This window comes from Salvelinus fontinalis, chromosome 37 (assembly GCF_029448725.1).
Source record: "Salvelinus fontinalis isolate EN_2023a chromosome 37, ASM2944872v1, whole genome shotgun sequence".
Taxonomy (NCBI): Eukaryota; Metazoa; Chordata; class Actinopteri; order Salmoniformes; family Salmonidae; genus Salvelinus; species Salvelinus fontinalis.
In genome coordinates, this window is record NC_074701.1 from 21,511,113 (window position 1) to 21,528,040 (window position 16,928).

A 16,928-nucleotide genomic window follows, 5' to 3' on the forward strand; every position below is an offset into this window, starting at 1 on the left:
GTGGTGTGTGTGTGTGTGTGTGTGTGTGTGTGTGTGTGTGTGTGTGTGTGTGTGTGTGTGTGTGTGTGTGTGTGTGTGTGTGTGTGTGTGTGTGTGTGTGTGTGTGTGTGTGTGTGTGTGTGTGTGTGTGTGTGTGTGTGTGTGTGTGTGTGTGTGTGTGTGTGTGTGTCCTTATTTGAATGCATTGTTGAACATGAGCAAAATGCTTTCAGAGTTTAATCTCAAGGGAAACTGAGGTATGTTGGTTTATGTGATCAAATCCACAATAGCTTAGAAAAGGGGTCAGGAATCTACATTACACATGGATTATGGGTAGAGAGAAAATATGAATCATAGTATCATAATATCACCGGGGGAATTTCTCTTTAAAGTCAGAGTTTAGCTGGAAACACTGTAGAATGGCAGATATCTCAAGGTCTGAGCTATCTTGTGCTGTACTGCACTGTGTTCTTCAGTGTTGTGCTGATGAGCAGGCTGGACTGCTTTTTCCTAAATGCCACTACCCTCCAGTTCTGGGGAAAAAGCACTGCATATGTTTTCAATATTTAAGCATGCATCTCTCGTTCCTTTCCTTGTTCCCATCCTTGCTCTCTCTATCGTTTCCTTACTTGTTCTCCCTCCCCCATCTCTCTCTCTCTCCCTTCTCCTGGTCTTGAGATTGTAACCTCTTTAAAACCATCCTTAAAGCCATTTGTCCTTAATAGGAGAGAAAGTGATGCATGAATTGTTTGCGTCTTAGTGGAAAAATAACATTGTTTATTGTTGACGTTACAGATATGACCCGGAGGAATTTATAAATCCTTTTCAAAACTGTCTAATAATTCTCCAGGGTCTGTAATGAGTAATCTTAGAGCATGGACCATACAATCAGAAACATGTGAACCGAGAATAGCCCTGGAGTGATTTGGCTAGCTTTAATCATTGTCTTCAGCTCAATTGTATTTGACTGTAGTCTCAAATCTATTCATATTTAATACTCAATGTATTTATATTTGATAGGCTGATGTTCCTTCAGTGTGTATATTTAATTATAAGTCTACATGATCGTGACAATCTCTCTCTCTCTCCTCTAACCCCATCGGTCCCTCTCTGCCAGACCCAAATCCCTCTATCCTTAAAGCATGGCATGTGATAATGAGTGTTAGACGTCAAACAAAGAGAGATCTCTGCAAACCTGTAGTCTGTATTTCAACACAGAGACCAACACGCTTGGATTTATGTAACACTTTATGTAGCGATGTATGTGGTGCTTTCCAGATGCTTAAAGAGGCATGACATTGTAATTTAGTATTTCTTAAGAAAAGCCATCATCTGTAATAACAGCACTCTTGTGAAACAGTTATTGTCCTTAACTTCTCATATTGCTTCATGATTATGCCATGTAATCCACAGATATGCAATTATGTTTCATGTTGTCGGTACATTTAAAGGAGGGAGGGTGTGGGCGGGTAGCGGGGTGGGTTTGTATTATGGAGAATCGTTATTGACAGGCTCTTTTAACATCTGAAGAAAATGCTCCTCAAATGCCAAGTCATAATTACACATGCAAATTATACTTAAAGGAGCGCACACTGGAATAATCCCTTAGAAGAAAATGTACATATGCTTTCCTAGATGCTTCATAATGGCAGCACAATGAATTGGTTGATTAGATAACACACACAAACAGACTTCCTCATGCACCTAGATACATTCAACAGGTCTTGTGTGTGAGCAGTGGTTGTGGGAGATATGTGAGTGGGAGTCAGGGGACTGTGATGGTTGAGACACTCTGTAACTGTTGTGTAGTAGATCTAATCCCTCAGATACTCAGCCCCAACCCTCCCTTAGGACTCCTCACCATGGCAACAGAGCCATGAGATCCAACACTTTGGAGGAACCAGAGGAACAGGTAGGAGGTGGCAGACTGACTGATAGCGTGACGGCCTCCTCACCTTTCATCTTTCCATTCCTCACCTATCTACCTTCTTTTCTGCCCCTCACCTCTCCCTTCTCATCACTTTCCCCTCATGCCCTCCCCGCATCTCTCCTCTCAGCTCACCCTTCAACTCTCTCCCCCCAACCCCCTTCCTCCCATCTTTCTCCTCCAATCTCAGCCATCACCTCAGGGACTCTATATCCTTCACACCTTGGCCACCGCACATCCTAGGGGTTTAGTCACCAGCCACCACCTCATGAAAATCCATCAACTGTGTGAGTAATTGATTAATGAATCAATAGTGCTTAAGTTAAGTGATTTAAGGGATTTTAGTCCCAACTGACTGGGACCTGTCAATGAAACTGTTTCAGATACAACATTCTTCAGCTGTGTTGTACAGAAGTGTACAGTACGTGCGTATGTGCAGACGTGTGAGAAGAGAGTGCTTGCGTCCATTGTAAATGTCCTAACACACAGTTCTATGTCGATCCCGTGTTATTCATATCCAACCCTACAGCTACAGCCTGTACCCATTTCCTCTTTGCTCCATAAACACACATTCCTCATTCTGACACACTCTCATAACACACACAGGCTCACTGAAATATGGACACAGACTTAGAAACCTTTCTGTCGGTGTATGTATATATTCATGTGTGTAGGCCTGTGATGATAAAACCTGAGGTGAAAACTAAAGCACAACCATTAGGAGAAAAAAAAAATGGTGAGCTGCATGTCAAATGCACCACTTTGGGTGTTCTGAGCTACTCAACCAGAGTAAAATCCAACGTGTTGTGGCTAGAGGGCTGTTTCACCTTGACTGGAACAATGCTATCAGTGTGTTCCAAGCTTCTGCTAGTACATAACAGGGTGATTCCTTCCTGTGTCTACTGAGGGATGACTCACCGTCCGGCAGGTACTGATTGACTCCACACTGAGCTCTCTCTCTCTGTGTGTGTGTGTGTGTGTGTGTGTGTGTGTGTGTGTGTGTGTGTGTGTGTGTGTGTGTGTGTGTGTGTGTGTGTGTGTGTGTGTGTGTGTGTGTTTAGACAGCGATATATGGTTGGTGTGTGTAGACTCACTCTTGACAGTTGCTGTCCTGGTACAGTTGTAGAGGATGGCCAGCTCCCCAAACACCTTCCCAGGTCCCATGGTGCACAGCTTCACACTCTCCTTTGTCACCTCCACCCTACCATCTGAAAAACACACTCACACTTTTAATATATCTGGAAACACACATACAAATACACACTCTTAATAATATAACTGAAAATACAGTTATATATCCCTTGTACTTGACTTTGCACATCATCGTGGCCCATCTAGCAAAGTACATCAGAGCAGGATGCTAATAAACTGATAGACTATATGGATCACATACTATTATCCCCTAGTATGCATGACTAAGCAGTAAGATACAACATAAAGTTGACCGTGAAATCACACAGTTCACAATGGCTTGGCATTCAGCAGCAACAGTATGACAGATCAATATAAAATATTAAACCCAAACCAAGGAAATAGTTCAGAGACAACGGGTTATGTCCTGAAATTGTGCAGTTTAAGGACATCCTGTCTGTGTAATTGGGGCCTGTGAAGGGTGATGGGTGTGATTGCCCAGCCTGTTTGTCTGTGATTGGAGCAGAGTATAGCTATTGTGTTTGGATGCACCTCATCACGGAAATATCCATACTCCAGAGGAACTAGAGCTCTGATTGGGTAAGAAAAGGGGAACTGGGAAAAAAGACTGTGGTGATTGGCAGGTACCTGATGAAAATAACTGAAGCAGAAGATTAGAGAGGAGGTGAGAAGGAGAAGAGAATAGTGAGTCACATTCTGGAAGTTGAACTTTCAGAAGCTCTAGTCCCAAACACCTGTCAGAGTTTGTGATAATACAAGGGTGACAGACATGCGTATGTGATGTACACATCTCACCACCTCCAAAAAACAGAACTTTCGCTTTGCAAAACAATTACATTTCTTTCTTTTTTTAAACTTACAACTTCTTTACTGCTCAGAAAGTACATGAGGTATGGACATAGGTGTGTGTTTGTGTGTGCATGTGTACAACTGCTAAAACTCTGTGTTCCACTTAGCTCTTTGCACTGCCCTCCTTCAAAGCTCACTTTGTGTTATGACCTTTGTGTAAAATCATCCATCCTCATCCTCTTTCGCTAAGCAGACAGAGAGACAGCTGGAGAAGAGGAAAAACCAGAATGCTCAACCATAAAAAACACATACACATACCTCTTATATGTTAAGTTACCTATTTGAGGGACTTTAAGCGGTTCTGGACTGGTTACGACTGACATTTTGGTGTACAAAGTGCTCTGTGAACGCTATCCACTACTTCTCAGCAGAGTTGACTTGAAGTGTCAGGTTTCAGACCCCACATTTGCATAGGGAGTGACGTGTCATATTTTCTGGCCTATCCATTCAAAGAATCAATTTGCTCTTCCTCTGAGTGATGGAGCTCAGTCTGGAAGACAGTATATGCAAGGCGACAGTTGAGCGAATCCAAAAGCCGAGGTTTCATCACGCTGTGATATTCTCGGACGGAATTAGTGCTCTCAATATGAAAAACATCGTGTCTCAGCAAAACTGTAACGGCTTTCGTTGGTGGAAGGAGAGGAGGACCAAAATGCAGCGTGGTACGTGTCCATAATAACTTTAAATGACAATGAATACAAAATACAAAAAGAACAAGAAAATCAAAATGAAAACCGAAACAGTCCCGAATGGTGAAAACACTAAAACGGAAAACAACTACCCACAACCCATAGTGGGAAAACAGGCTACCTAAGTATGATTCTCAATCAGAGACAACGATCAACACCTGCCTCTGATTTAGAAACATACTAGGCCAAACACATAGAAATATAACGTACAGAACAAAACATAGAAAAACAACATAGAATGCCCACCGCAACTCACGCCCTGACCAAACTAAAATAAAGACATTAAAAAGGAACTAAGGTCAGAACGTGACAAAAACTCAGTGGATGTTTAGGAGAAAAGACTCTGTCGTCAGTTATATGAAATGGTGTCAAAGTTACTAAGTATGATAATATTTATTTTACAGTTTGAGAGGTAAAATCTTATAGTCAATTCGATTTTTACTATATTTCAAAATAATTTCAGTCAATTCAAGCCCTATTTCCCCACTTTAGTTGAATTGGAAAAAAAATCTTATGTGACTTTTCGTATTTGTACAATGTAATTGAGCTTGTGTCCTCACAAGTGAGTACACCTCAGCAATGTGTAACTATTTTTACAAGGAAGGTGAGTTCCAGACCTTTCTAAAACGAACAAATTATTGTTTATGGCCATCTCATGAATATAATTACGCTTCGCAAATTTTTTCCCGATTATTAAACACTGCAATGGTTCACCCCGCGCTATCATTGCATTCTAATCAAACTGAAGGCTAGCCAACAAACCACCATGGCTCAGTCTGTAAGGACAGATGCTGGGAGATGAGAAGCAAGTACAGGGAGTGAACACATAATAAATAACCGACATAAAACAGGACAGCGTCTGGACAGGGGAATCATAACGACATTAAGGCTGACACGGGGAACAAACTGAGGAACAGACAGATATAGAGGGGACAATCAACAAAGTTAAGGAGTCCAGGTGAGTCCAATATTGCGGTGATGCACGTAATGGTAGTGACAGGTGTGCGTAATGATGGGCAGCCTGGCGCCCTCGAGCGCCAGGGAGGGGGAACAGGCATGACAGTACCCTGCCCCCCCTCTAGGGGTGCCACCCGACGTCCCACCTGGGCGAGCCTGACAGGCCGGCTGAGACATGGGAGTCGGATGAGCCAGCTAAGCTGTGGAAGTCCGACAAGCCGGCTGAGACGTGGGAGCCTGACGAGCCGGCTGAGGCGTAGAAGCCTGACGAACCGGCTGAGGCGTGGGAGCCTGGCAAACCGGCTAACCGGAAACCCCGGTTTCTTCGGCAGCGGCCACAGACCCGACTTCACCAACCAAAACAAAAAACCTGTTGTGTCTGCATTCTGCAAGGACAGACGCTGGGAGATGAGAAGCAAGTACAGGGAGTGAACCTATAGTAAATAATCAACATAAAACAAACAAGGACAGCGTCTGGACAAGGGAAAAATTACGACAATAATGAGGAACAGACAGATATAGAGGGGGCAATCAACAAAGTGAAGGAGTCCAGGTGAGTCCAATGTTGCCTTGATGCACGTAATGATGGTGACAGGTGTGCGCTCTTGAGTGCCAGGGAGGGGGAGTGGGAACAGGTGTGACACAGTCTGTTGAAAACGCATAATAACCTAAGGGCACTCCTGCACGCAGCACTGACTTTGTCCACAGTATATAAAACTCCCATTTAACCCCTTAGTTATTCTGATCGAACATATCAAACTCCCATTAACTCTTAAACACCGAGTTGCTACCTCAATACATAGACTATGTTGTTGGCTATAAGGACACATAGGTAGTTAAAACAACAATCTGAACTGCTGGAAATGTGTTTTATGCAGTCTATGGACCATGAAGGTCAAAATATGTATTATTATACAGCGATGTGAGAAGACACTTGGACACCTGAACTTATAGGCTATATCCAGTGGATATAAAATGTCCAAGTAAATTGGTACCCTAGCCTAGATGATATCTAGACGATATCTAGATGACAACATTCTATGCAGACAGGTGAAAATCCAATTCAATATTCTATGGTAATAGAAGCAGTCAGTCAGTTCAAACAGGGGGTATGTTTTGGGTGAGTTCATCTGATGACACGATGTATGATTACCGTGTGTTATAGGCAAATAATGCATGCACTAGAACAGCGGTTTGCAAACTTGAGCTCGCATGGGTCAGCATTTCTATTATTATTATTATTATGTTTTAAAGGAACTCAGTCCGGCTTTAAACTTACTCTTGAACGTTGTAATAGTAGAATGCACAAGGTGCAATTTCGAAATCGGGTATTGCAGCATCAGTTCCTCTTGTCATGTTAGTCTTTGCATACCTTAAAGAGCTATTTATAACTTGTCAGAAATGTCCAGATCAACTAGCCCATGTCAGGCACCATTTTTTTTCTTTAGGTTTTTTAGCCCATAGATATTGTTGTATTTTTTGGGGCACTCAAATAGCACATGAATACACATCAGGCATGGCAAAATGTATAGAATTGCAAGAACATAAGCTTTAAAACTACAACATTTTCAGGGTTGAAAACAGTTTGTCTCATGAACAGTGCTTGTGCCTATAGAAACAGATATGGCATGTATGTGCTGGGGGTGGCGCGAGATGTTCCCCAATGATGGAAGGGTGGCCCAGAGTGAAAAGGTTTGCGAACCCCCGCTCTAGAATGCCCTTCAAGCCAATCAGAAACAAGTATTCAATAATGAAATAATACCTGATGGGGTATTTAGTATTTAAGCAATAAGGCATGAGAACCTGGGGATTATCATGTAATAATTCCTGAGTAATGTAATGAACACTTACATTTGATCATTTCAGTCAGTTGTGTTATTGCTGGGCTGAAACAGAACCCTGCACACCCAGCAGACCTCCAGCAGGGTTGGCCTGCTGCAATTGTAATAGGTTAATACATTGTGTGTGATGTTTAACCGTGTTTTTGTATATAGCATGTGCTAACATACGTAGGCCTACACATATAACCCATGGTATAGGATATACCCTTAGTCTCTTGGGACATTCATTGAGACAGGGTTTCACAGCTTTCCATATCTGAGGACAGAAAGCATCACAAAGAAGCAGGCTTCATTATACTCAGACAGCACTGAATATTACAGTGCCTTCAGAAAGTATTCATACCCCTTGACGTATTTCACGTTTTGTTGTGTTACAGCCTGAATTCAAAAGGAATTAAATATTTTTTCTCACCCATCTACACACAATACCCCATAATGAAAAAGTGAAAACATGTTTTTAGAAATTATAGCAAATTTATTGACAATTAAATACAGAAATATTCTATTTACATAAAGTATTCCCACCCCTGAGCCAATACTTTGTAGAAGCACCTTTGGAGCGAAAGAACATTCAATGTTGTCTTGGTAAGCAACTCCAGTGTAGATTTTGCCTTGTGTTTTAGTTTGTAGTCCTGCTGGAAGATGAATTAGTCTCCCAGTGCCTCTCAGATTTTGGCTGTGCTCATAGCTATATTCTGTTTCTTTTTATCCTAAAAAAAACTCCCTAGTCCTTGCCGATGTCAAGCATACCCATAAAATGATGCAGGCACCACCATCCTTGAAAATATGAAGAGTGGTACTCAGTGATATGTTGTGTTTGCCCCAAACCTAACGCTTTGTATTCAGAATAAAAAGTACATTTCTTTTGCACATTTTCTTTTACATTTTCGGCTAAAATTACATACCCAAATCTAACTGCCTGTAGTTAGACCTGAAGACCTTCAACACCTGAAGTAAGGATATACATATTCTGTGCAGAGACACAGCAGGTGTTCAAACTGTAGAATCCAGTTCCTACATTTGAATATAAAATGTTTTTTCTCGAATATAAAATGTATTTTCTATGCTACATTTTATCTCTGAGACCCTCAGGGTGGAAAATCAGAGAAAGATTACTGAATGTCAGTACATTATTTACCTTCAGAGGTGAATGTATCAAACCAGTTGCCATGATAAAAGTTTTTTGTTGTTGTGCACTCTCCTCAAACAATAGCATGGTATTTTTTGTTAGATCAACCGTCCCGTGGGGTGGTTACCGATCCCGTAGAGGTTAAGTGACTTGTTGCAAACAGGATGCATGCTTAGGAATATTTTTATTCTGTACAGGCTTCCTTCTTTACACTCTGTCACATTAGGTTAGTATTGTGGAGTAACTACAATGTAACTGTTTTAAAATCACCATTGGCCTCATTGTGAAATTCCTGAGCAGTTTCCTTCCTCCCCGGCAACTGAGTTAGGAAGGACACCTGTATCTTTGTAGTCACTGGGTGTATTGATACACCATCCAAAGCCTAATGAATAACTTCACCATGCTCAAAGGGATATTCACTGTCAGCTTTTTTTTTTTACACAACTACCAATCGACGCCCTTCTTTGCAAGGCATTGGAAAAACCCTCCTGGTCTTTGTGTTGCATCTGTGCTTTAAATTCACTATCTATTGAGGGACCTTACAGGTAATTGTATTGTATGTGCGGTATACAGATATGGGGTAGTTAAAAAATTTAACAATCCTGTGAACCACTATTACTGAACACGGAATGAGTCCATGCAACTTATTATGAGATTTGTTAAGCAAATTTTTATTCACAACATTTCAGCTTTGAATTTTTTATTATTTTTGGTTCTACAAACAAAATTCCACTGGGACATTATAGGATATTGTGTGTAGATCAGTGATCAGTAAATTTAAATGCAGGTTGTAACACAACAATATGTGGTAAAAGTGCAGGGGTTTGAATACTTTCTCAAGGCACTTTTTATTGCTATTATCTCTCTGCCCTCAAAGTTTCCCCTCTATGGACTGGAGAATCTTTTTATAATGTTCTCCCACAAAATGACCTTCCCTATCCAGTACAGTAACATACACTCTCCCTTTACTGACAGCTGAAGCTGCAATTTCACCCTTTTCCATGGCTGCTGTCTACAAATACATTTGGAAACAGTGTTTTTAATTTACAATGATTTCATCAACATAGATAGCGAATAGGAATTTATATAGCTGATGACACTTAATTAACTTAGTTTAACATTGTGTAAAGTTAGCTAGCAAGCTAGCAGCTAAGTTAACTTGACCTACAAAGTGGCCTACTGTAGCCAGCTAGCTTGCTAATAATAATAAATAGTTTTTTAACATCATTTTTATTTTATTTACTTAGTTGAGTAGGTTTTCCCACTGCCTCTGTTTTTTCGGTCCTTATAATGATAATCTTCCAAATAATGAGTAACGTAAACTCACGTAAACTCGTACGTCGCCTTGGTCCGTACAATTGCCCTTATTTTAGCGCCCCAAAAACGTAATACTTCCAGATCAACTGTAATGTCAATACCATTGTAAAGCACAATTTCTCCCCTTTCCAACAAAATCAATTACATGACGTAAACACTGCTCGTTTCTGCATAATTCAAGCAGGCAATGAGCCCCGTGGGGAAGCGAAACTAATGCGTGATAGTGAGAAGGACAGATGTCGTGTGGGAAAATTGCTTTTTTCACTCGATCTGTCCAACTTATCACCTTATCGCCTCTAAAATGTAAATAAAACAATATAATGTGTCATTACATACCTATTTGAAGGTTTGTGTCGAATTTGAATCGGGTTTTTATGGCGGTGCTAAAGTGATCTTAGAAGTAAACAGCGGCTTTGAGAATGATGATCGCATGCAATGATGACGAAAAAATGACTAGGTATCCCCCCTTACCCCGTCACTGTTCATTTCTTGTTTTAAATGATGAGAGAAGTGCTACACCTGATGGAGAGAGATTGTAAGACAGAAATAGTAGCTATATGCGTGCTGTACGTTACGACATGACACGTCAAGATGTAACGGAGGGTCAGTTTTTTCAACTTTTCTCCAATACTATAGACCCATTACCATGTCGAATAGAAACGTAGCTCACACCCCCGATTTTGAAGTCAACACAGTCGCTACAGTCCCATTAGTTTTCTTTGTAGCCTCATTTGAATGTCGCGGTTACGCACATTTGAACGGAATGGGGTGAGTTTACTTAATCTTCACTATTTTCGGTGGTAGCAAAGCACACACAGCAGCCATGTGGGACAAAAAGTATGTTTCTCACCAGTGCGGTTTAGAACGTGTTATGACTTTTGACTTTACCAGCGTAATCCACTTTCAATTTAAAATGATATAAATTGCAGACTGTCGGCCACACTTAATAACTTGAAAACTAGCCTTTGATACTAGCATAAGCAACACCTAACCTGGACGTAAAACAGTGACGCACATAACACAGCAGCCCTTCTATGCGCATGTGAGGGGAGGGTTCTTGAAATGTAACATCCATTTAAAATCTTGCCAGTGTACGGTTCAAACCATTTTTGCAATACAACCTCCAAGGGAGGCATGACAAAGGCGTGATTTTGGAGGTATGGCGAGACTAGTTATTTTCTCATGTTTTGACCCAGTCATTAATTCGAATCATTCTATTCATTTGACGTTGCTATGCTAAACAAATAATTGGTGTGTAGCTAGCTAGCAGAGATTCAATGATGATGAGAGACAAGAACATCAATAAATAATGATTTAATAAATATCCAATAGGCCTACATAGGCCAAAATGCGCTGGTTAATGAATTCATGGAATTCTGAGTGTTTCCGGTTTCCATGGTGAATTATTAGTTTGTTCATTCTTGGACTAGATAGCCTACTGACACATGAATGGTCGCATTTGTAAAATGATACGTTGTTGCACAGGTATTATAGGCAGGCAGTTAGGTTTATACAATCCCCAACTGTTGTAAATCAAATAGTAGCATGGAAAAATAACATGTAGGAGCTGTTATCCAAGAGGGAGATGAAGTTTATGAATTTCCTGCCTGGGCTGCAGGACAGTGGAATTATGACATTAACACATCATGGTATTTTGTAGCATATAAACCAATCAGCATCCAGAATCCAAACAAACGGTTTTATAAATGGTCACAATGGCTACGATGCCTGAGCCTACTACCCACTTTATAATAGAGAAAAAGGCTGCAGGTAAGACTCATCTTTTGCCTTCATATGCATATGACTGTGTACTGGATCTGTCAACGAGTATTATAAAATATAAACTGAGCGTACAAAACATTAGAAACAACTGCTCTTTTTATGACATATACTGACCAGGTGAATGCTGTAATCCCTTATTGATGTCACCTGTTAAATCCACGTCAATTAGTGTAGATGAAGGGGAGGAGACAGGTTAAAGAAGGATTTTTAAGCCTTGAGACAATTGTGGCAAGTGGATTGTGCATGTGCGCCATTCAGAGGATGAATCGGCAAGACAAAATGGGTATGGTAGTAGGTGCCAGACGCACTGGTTTGTGTCAAGAACTGCAACGCTGCTGGGTTTTTCATGCTCAACCGTTTCCCGTGTATATCAAGAATGGTCCCCCACCCAAAGAACATCCAGCCAACTTGACACAACTGAAAGCATGGAAGTGAACATGGGCCAGCATCCCTGTGGAACGCTTTCAACACCTTGTAGAGTCATTGCCCCGAATAATTGAGGCCATTCTAAGGGCAAAAGTGGGTGCAACTTAATATTAGGAAGGTGTTCCTAATGTTTTGTACGCTCAGTGTATATAGACATGCAGGCATAATCAATTTGTATCTTATTGTACTTTACCATTTGCTGAATGGTTCATTCTTCCCGACCAAGATGGTCCATCAGCTTATTGTTGATCCAGTGTAATTTGTTGGGATTGTTCAAGCAGAACTACATGCATGATTACATGCTGATCTAATTAGCTAAAATCCACAAAAGTTGTTTGTTCAGGGAAATTCCATAGCTCAGACAGATCGTGCTCTCTCACACACACACACACAAACACACACACATACACGCACACACACAGCCTATTCTTACATCATTACATTCATTTGGAGATTTGTTTTGAGGATCTGTTAAGAGGACGTGGTGTTGAGACACTGAGGTCATCTAGATCACCACGTCCATGCAAACCCAACGGCAGTGCTATTCAAATCCCATTCAAATAGAACTGCGCTGTGATGACCCCGTTTACTGCCTATGAGGGCCATACTGTAGAGCAACTGAACATCAGCATGTCCATTCACCACCCCAGTCACTGAATTACCGGCTGCGCTAGAGGGCCGATAAAATAGTTGATATCTGAAGTGAAAATGCAAAGTACCATAAAACACTTATCTACAGTGCTAGCTAAATGTAATCAAGCTTTGTACTCGTATTTTATTGGGGCACATCCCGTTCTCTTGCTCGCCTATTGTATATACCCTCATTAATGTGGGTTCACATTTTAATGTGAGTGATAAGGGGGACTTCAGGGCTCAGTTTAAGGCAGAGGAAACACTGGCTGCATTCCAAACCAGAAGCCTGCTGCTTTTCCTTTGCCCTTGATGTTGGGAGCAGACCAGGGTAAGAGATATGGCCTCGGCTCCACCCTGCCTACTCCTAAACGGTAAACGACACAGGTCTATTAAATCCATATATCCATCCTCGTCATCTGAAGTCCGTTTGGATGAGTAATACAAATGGTTTAATGCAAAGGGGAATGCTTAGTATACCTTGGGAAAGAGGGGACACTTGAGACAGTACTGTTTAAAATGGTTTGTAGCAAGGCCATTGTCTGGGCGCCATTCAGGGAAATTTCATGCAATGCTTATTTATTACTATACGTAAACCTAATTTGGAAAAGCATCAGTTCATTTCCTGCAGGCTATTAGGTAATGAGTTTGAAGGAGTTTGAAGGGTCATCCATGGGGTACAGTGCAATTATTTCTTTATGACAGATATTTTTTTCTCACAACACAACATCATGGACAGGAAATGGGGGAGGATTTGTCCCATAGAGGATAACACATAGCCTAGCCACAGTTGACAGTCCCACTTCTATGCTCGGGGTAGAAGGTCCCCCAAGCCACAGATCTAGGAACAGATTACCCTTCCTCCAATGTGTAACCTTAAAATAATAACATCTACAGACTGAAGTTAGATCAGTTTATCAAATATAATTAGATTGAATATGAAATGTACATTTAGCAGATACTCTTATCCAGACTGACTTAGAGGAGCAATTAGGATTAAGTGCCTTGCTCATGGGCACATTGACATATTTTTTTATCTGGTCAGCTCAGGGATTCGACCCCCCGACCCCCTTTGGGTTACTGGCCCAATGTTCTTAACTGCTAGGCTACTTAATATGAAGAGATTTGAAACTATAGTCAAAGATAATTGAGCAGAAGATTGTTTCTGATTGTATGGGCCGTGCTCTAATTAAGTTTAGTCATTACAGACCCTGGTGAATGATTAGCCAACTTGGATAATGACTTATAAATTCCTCGTGATCATATCTAACGTCAACAATGAACCATGTTATTATTCCAAAACACTCTTAGAAAAAAAAGTGTCATCTAGAACCTAAAAAGGTTCTTCGGCTGTCCTCGTAGGAGAACCCTTTGAAGAAACCTTTTTGGTTCCAGGTAGAATCCTTTTGGTTCCAGGTAGAACCCCTTTGGGTTCTATGTCGGACCCTTTCCACAGAGGGTTATTTTTAGCACGCTACGACATTAGCGGTTAGTGCCGCATATTATTGTGACATTTAAAGTACACTAATGGGGCAACTTCATTTTCTTCCTGGCCCGGCGAATCAGAGCGCAGACATCGCTGAGGCTCATTTACCAAGGGGATTCAATTTCTCTGTCTATTTGAACATAGTGCCGGACGCACATACACAAACTTACACACACTGTTGGCATACTGAAGGGTTGACAGGGTGACATTACATGCCGTGTTAACACATGCAACACGCTGGCCTATTCTAGCAAACATAAAAGATTTGACATGATAATTTAACAATTGTCAAATGACATGGGCATACAAAGGAACACAGCAGATGGTTTATTTTATTTTACGCCTCAGGGCAACCTAGACTTCATGCTTTTTGGGGCTGCTTCAGCACAAGGAGACTAAAAAACTGCATTTTACCTATCTTTACCTTGCTTGTTATCTCAAAAATAGGGCTTGATTTAAGTGGCATACTTGACTAATTCCCTATACTATTTTGAACATTCTGAAACCCTATTCAAATATGTTCTTCCAAGTACCTTGCTCTAACATCCAGAGCACAGGAAATGCAATTACTGAAAATACCATACAACAAAGGTCAGTGCTTCAAAGCTGGATATTTTCACATGGCGGTGACTGCTGCTCTCCATACAGCCATGATGTTTTTCAGCTTCTAACAAAGCCAAAAAAGGTCTTAATGCATGCTGAACCTGAGCAAAAAGAGAGAGAGTAAGCCAGCCAGAGCTCCATCGGTCTCTTCCCTAGACTAGTACATAGGCCTACCTCACACACTCTAGGCAAACAGGCACAGATATAGATCCCCTTACACACACACACACACACACACACACACACACACACACACACACACACACACACACACACACACACACACACACACACACACACACACACACACACACACACACACACACACACACACACAAACACCCTGGCCACAGTCGACAGTCCCACTCCTACGTTGGGGGTAGAAGGTCTCCCAAACCACAGCTCTAGGATCAGATTACCTTGCCTCCAATGTGTAACCTTAACCTTCAGGGGATGAACAAATAGCTGACCCTGTATCAGTGGTTAGGGGAGGAGGAGAAGACATGGCCTCTAAAGATTATAGATAGGAAAAGTCGCCCCTGGACACTGACCTTATTTCTGTATTTTGACCCTTATAGTTAAGGTTAGGATTGGGGGAGGGTAATCCTAGATCTGTGCCTAAAGCCAACTTCTACACTGGGGGGTTATAGACGAGGCTTTGATGGGTCCTCTAGAGAAAACTGAACTCATGATCCACTTTTCAAAGGGGAGTTCAAGAAGCTTGAGGTTGGCACACATATACACACATGCAAACTTTACAAAATGTAAATGTGAGCTCTCAACAGCAGGTTTATACAGAGTGAGAGTTAAAGACTCAGGGATCCCTCCCAAATGACTCATTAAGTCTCCCTCTAAAGCATATTCATCTAACCCCCGGACTGGGAATATGAATCAATATAGCCACCTGGGATAAATACTAAACATAGAGAAAGAGAAAAAAGAAGATGGGGGCTGACAGAAAGAAAAGAAAGGAAGTGGATAGAAAGGGAAAAGTGGGACATATAGATACAGAAAGAGATTAATAATAAGGACAAGGAAACATTAGGGTGAAAAGGGAGGAGGACAGAAAGTGACAAAGAGAAGTTGGGAATGATATGTGAAACGAGACTAGACAGTTCTCATTGGGAAGATGAAGAACGGAGGAAGAAGGGAGGACAGAGAGAGTGGAAACAGGACTAGAGAGAGAGGGGGGGGGGGGGGGGGTGTACTCTCTGTCTTGCTATTCTCAGTCTGTTTGGTCATGTGCATGTGTGTTCCTTCCAGCAAGCAAATCAATAATAACACATTGAATGGAACGTATAAAGTTAATATAACCTGTCCTTTTTTTTAACCAGGAACTCTTTCTTTCTCTGCAAAAAGCTTATTTTCTTTATCACACTATTTCTGAAATCACATTCATTTTTTCTACAGAGCACAGATGTCATGCATATTTTGCAAACTGCAAATTAACTTTTTTCTTTCTCATATATAAAGTGGAAATCAAATGAGAGAAAAGTGTATTAGAGAGAAAAAATAATCTATTTTTCGTACCTCCTGATTAAAGCAACAATCCAATCTCAAGGAGAGAACACACACACACACACACACACATACACACAGTACCTTCAGAAAGTATTCACACTCCTTGACTTCTTCCACATGTTGTTGTGTTACAGCCTGAATTTAAAATGGATTAAATTGAGATGTTGTCTCACTGATCTACACACAATACCCAACAGTTTAAAGTGGAATTATGTTTTAGAAATGTTCATAGATTTATAAAAAATTGAAAAGCTGAAATGTCTTGAGTCAATAAGTATTCAACTGTTTTGTTATGGCAAGCCTAAATAAGTTCAGGAATAAAAATGTTCTTAACAAGTCACATAATAAATTGCATGGACACACTCTGTGTGCAATAACAGTGTTTAGCATCTCTGCCTCATCTCTGTACCCCACATATACAATTATCTGTAAGGTCCCTCAGTCGAGCAGTGAATTTCAACCACAGATTCAACCACAAAACCAGGGAGATTTTCCAACGGCGTCACTCCAATCAAATCCCATTGAGAGCATACGTCACTGACAGAAAAACTTGAGTTGTTGCATCTCATTGTGTTGTTGTCCTCCGGTGGCTAGATAGCTAGCTAAAACTGTCCCTTTCCTAAATTAGCCAAGGATGGAG

General features: G+C 41.0%; 1 protein-coding gene across 2 annotated transcripts in view; it reads right to left on the reverse strand.

Annotated features, from left to right (window-relative positions):
* Positions 1-16,928, reverse strand: part of LOC129836351 (cGMP-dependent protein kinase 1-like) — a 162,426-nt gene that overhangs the window by 95,179 nt on the left and 50,319 nt on the right. For both annotated transcript variants that reach the window (XM_055902396.1, XM_055902395.1), the window contains exon 3: positions 3,001-3,114. In XM_055902396.1, coding sequence (XP_055758371.1) covers positions 3,001-3,114 — 114 coding nt within the window. The remainder of the gene's footprint in view (positions 1-3,000; positions 3,115-16,928) is intronic.